The sequence below is a fragment of the Cystoisospora suis genome, assembly GCF_002600585.1.
Source record: "Cystoisospora suis strain Wien I chromosome Unknown contig_3783, whole genome shotgun sequence".
Classification (NCBI taxonomy): Eukaryota; Apicomplexa; class Conoidasida; order Eucoccidiorida; family Sarcocystidae; genus Cystoisospora; species Cystoisospora suis.
In genome coordinates, this window is record NW_027156578.1 from 1 (window position 1) to 3,353 (window position 3,353).

General features: G+C 54.2%; 1 protein-coding gene across 1 annotated transcript; it reads right to left on the reverse strand.

Moving 5' to 3' along the window:
* Window positions 1-792: 792 nt before the first annotated feature.
* Window positions 793-3,271, reverse strand: CSUI_007251 (uncharacterized protein). The gene is made up of 2 exons (XM_068067400.1): window positions 2,079-3,271; window positions 793-1,452 (listed from the first exon to the last, which is right to left on the reverse strand). The coding sequence occupies exon 2, from the start codon at window positions 1,188-1,190 to the stop codon at window positions 831-833; it is 360 nt and encodes a 119-aa protein (XP_067920624.1). The 5' UTR covers window positions 1,191-1,452; window positions 2,079-3,271; the 3' UTR covers window positions 793-830.
* Between the last annotated feature and the right edge of the window lie 82 nt (window positions 3,272-3,353).

Below are 3,353 nucleotides of genomic sequence, written 5' to 3' on the forward strand. Positions count from 1 at the left end.
GTCGAGGTCTTTTCGCTTACGTTGCAAGTTGGCTGTTTGTTTCCGTCCCTCTTGCTTTCTTTTTTTCTTTCCCTCGCGGCTTTCCGAGGAGGGAGCAGTTGGGGGATGTGGAATCCACGTGGTTAGAGAGTGACTGAGAGTAACGACGTGGCGGTTGCCTCTCCTAGGTGTTGTGCGGCAAAGGACCATTATTTCTGCTCCTTCCTGTTGGTACCACCTCTGAGTCTAGCCCTGACTGATGAACAAGTCCTGGTGCGGTGGCTCCGATCAAACGCGCGCGCAAACCGGGGTTGACACGGTGACGCCTAGCAAGAACCAGACTGCCGAGATCCGGCCTGCCTGCTGAGCCGACTCACGACTGACTTCGGGGTAGCCGAGTTTTCTGGCGGCAAGGGTGAAGTCTCTTGCCAGCGGCGCTCCCGGGTTCAACACTTCCTCCTGATAGGGGAATATCGCTTAACTGGCCGTGGAAGTAATTTCGTGCGGCCAGGACTAAGTAACACTGCGCCGGCCGGCTGCCGATATAAGATCATTTCTTTCACTCTACGGTTGCTGACTTGCGAAGGGTACACTCGACTGGCCAGGAGTTCTACTTCTAGGCGTAGGTCTGTTACAACTGGTGGTCCCAACCGGGAGCGGGCGCTCGCGTGCCTTGCAGGAAAGGCTAGTCTCTGTTGTTACTGGCTATTCTCGACCGTGGTCTAAGTGCGACGAGAAGGGAAATAAAAGGTACACCCCGACAAGGTCATCCGTTCTCGTGAACTGCAAACAGTCCGGAGTTTTGTATCGGCAAGGGCATCATGTCGGGCACCAGTTCAGCTTATAGGAGGTCAATCTCCAGCGTAACCCCTCGCCGGGCAACCCCAGCAAGCACCTGGATGAACGACGACAGTCACAGCAATCCAACACGCAACAGCCCTCAAGCAGCCGAACGCAAGTACGGGACAGAAGATCCTTCGACGAGTAGATTTGAAATTGGAACCCAATCGTGACCGGAAGAGTACCTGGGTTCCACTAGAGGCGCTAACCCGGAGTTGCTGAACTCCGACTACATGAACGCCAAACTCGACCAAGTTCAACTGGAAGCGACGCCCGCTCGCAGATCCGCGACTAAGTCCAATTCCCCCAGAGTTAGACTGAAGTCTCCCGAGCGATTCGACGGTACGCACCCGGCTGCCTGGATCGCCCATATGCAGTTATACCTGGAACGGCTGGCGGTCCCCGAAGACGAGCGTCTCTTGATGGCGGTCACCCGCTTTGACCGCAAAAGGATTATCTGGTTCACCCTTTCTTTATCCGACGACACGCGGCCTAAAACATGGAAGGCCTTGAAGACAACAATGATGCGCCATTACAATCCGAGGTACCAAATTGACGGTCGAGCCCGCCTGGGGGAAATCCGGCAGACAGGATCGGTTTTAAAATACGTTGGAGTCTTCAACGAGGTCGCCGCTGAGTGCATCACACTCACAGAGGAAGAAAAGTTGGACATCTGTGTGGCTCACTTGCAACCGCAGATTTCGGCGACCGCAGCGTCTTCCCACCCCCGCAACCTGGACGAAGCAATAGAGGCAGCAGTCCGAGAAGAGGTCCGGCTACAGAGAAACAAGTTAGCCTATGGTCCAAGAAGCGGAAAGAGTGGTATACCTTCGCGAAGACCCGTCCGAAACGATAACGACATGGAAAGACCGCCGCGACGCGAACCTGACCGGGTTACTAGGCACACGGAACCGGTCAACAAGCACACTTTGCCAACTCCTGTCTGTCTAATCTGCGGAAAAAGGGGCCACTACACTACAAAATGCTGGTACAACCCGGGAAACTGAAGGCTCCCACGGGAGCGGGGGTCCGTGAGAGAGCTGGAGCCATCCCTCGGGTAGTTGCCATCAACGCTCGGACGCAAGGCAACCTAGGTGATTCAAAGACGGAGAAAAGCGCAAGGCTTTTGGAGAGGAACTCGGGACAAGAATGCCCCCGAGTGCGTGTAGTACGTGAAGAAGGGGTGCCGCTGGAATTTCCGGCGTGGGAATCAGTAGAACTAGAAAAGGACAGAACGCTCGTCCGGCAATGTCACGTACCTGACCAGTGGCACTGCAAAAAGGAGGCGGAGAAGGTGCCCAGACGACACGAAAGGGACGAGAGAGGGTGCAATATTCAAGGTGAAGATTTGAAAGAATCAAGGCGAGCCCATATCAACAGCGACGGAGAGAGCATTCGCAGTAGCGTGCGAACCGGCAATCTTCGCTTTCATTTGCGGGTGCCGGCTGGGGAAGTCTCGGCAAATCAATCACGTAGAGCTGTGGCCTCCAGGGAAAGTGAACCACTCGCCTGGAAGATGTCCCGTGGAGAAGTTGCAGTCGCCACGCGCGATGCAAGCGGAGCGCCGGCAAAAGGGTGTAAGTCGCAAGCAAGGGTCCCTTGCAACGAAAGTCGCGATAGGAGAAGTGTTAGTGAATGTGGACCTGAACGGCGTGTCAACGCCTGCGAACCAGGACTAACAGGAAAGCCTGCCGACGAGAGGCTACGCTGGGGTGACGCCACAACCCAGACCCGGCGCGAGGTGGAAAAGGTCGCCGAACTCAACGATAAAAGGGGAAGGGAAGAGAGTAGGTCTGCAGATGACGTCGCAGTGCAGCAGAGAGAGGAGAGAAATGAAGCGACGACTCGCTCTCCAGATCAGCCGCTTTACCCAGTGAAGGTTGCGAGTGCGAGAATCCACGCGCTGCTTGACACAGGATCAACACGCAGCTTCAAACATCCCAGAGAGGCATTACAGCTGCGACTTATTCAAAGAGATCTGGAAGAACCCTTGCGTATTCTCTGCGCCAACGGTTCTCAAGTCTACGCGTCTTCCATTTGTGAGAATGTCCCGATCTCAATAAAGGGCTGGAATGGTGTAATCAACTTATTAGTGGTGGAAATCGGGCGACCTCTTCTTGTTGGATAGGACTTCATCAAGAAATCGGGTTTGGTTTGGGATATGCGCGCAGGAACAATGAATTTTCCCTCGAAACTTGACGAAGAAGAAGAGAAAATAAAGGTGGATGCTTTCGCTGCCCCACCTAAGGTTTGATGGAACTGCCGGAGAATCCACCGCGTGCGCTAACCTGGTTCAAAGAAAAGGGAACGAAACAGCATGCCGCAGCGAGAGATTGAGAGACAAGCAACCATTCACTGTAGCGACAGAAGGAAAAAACCAGCGGAACGAGAATGAAGCAAAGAAAGACAAAGAGCAAACAGCTACGGAAAACAAAACGAAAAACGATGCGTGTAATAATGTTGTCGGGCGACGAGCGATAGAGCTGACGCCCTTGGGAGGTTGACGGAAGGGAAAGGGGCGCTCTCCAGAACTG

Bases quoted from the DNA above. Each gene is read 5' to 3' on its own strand.
- CSUI_007251 (XM_068067400.1), bottom strand. From the start codon at position 1,190: ATGGGCGATCCAGGCAGCCGGGTGCGTACCGTCGAATCGCTCGGGAGA.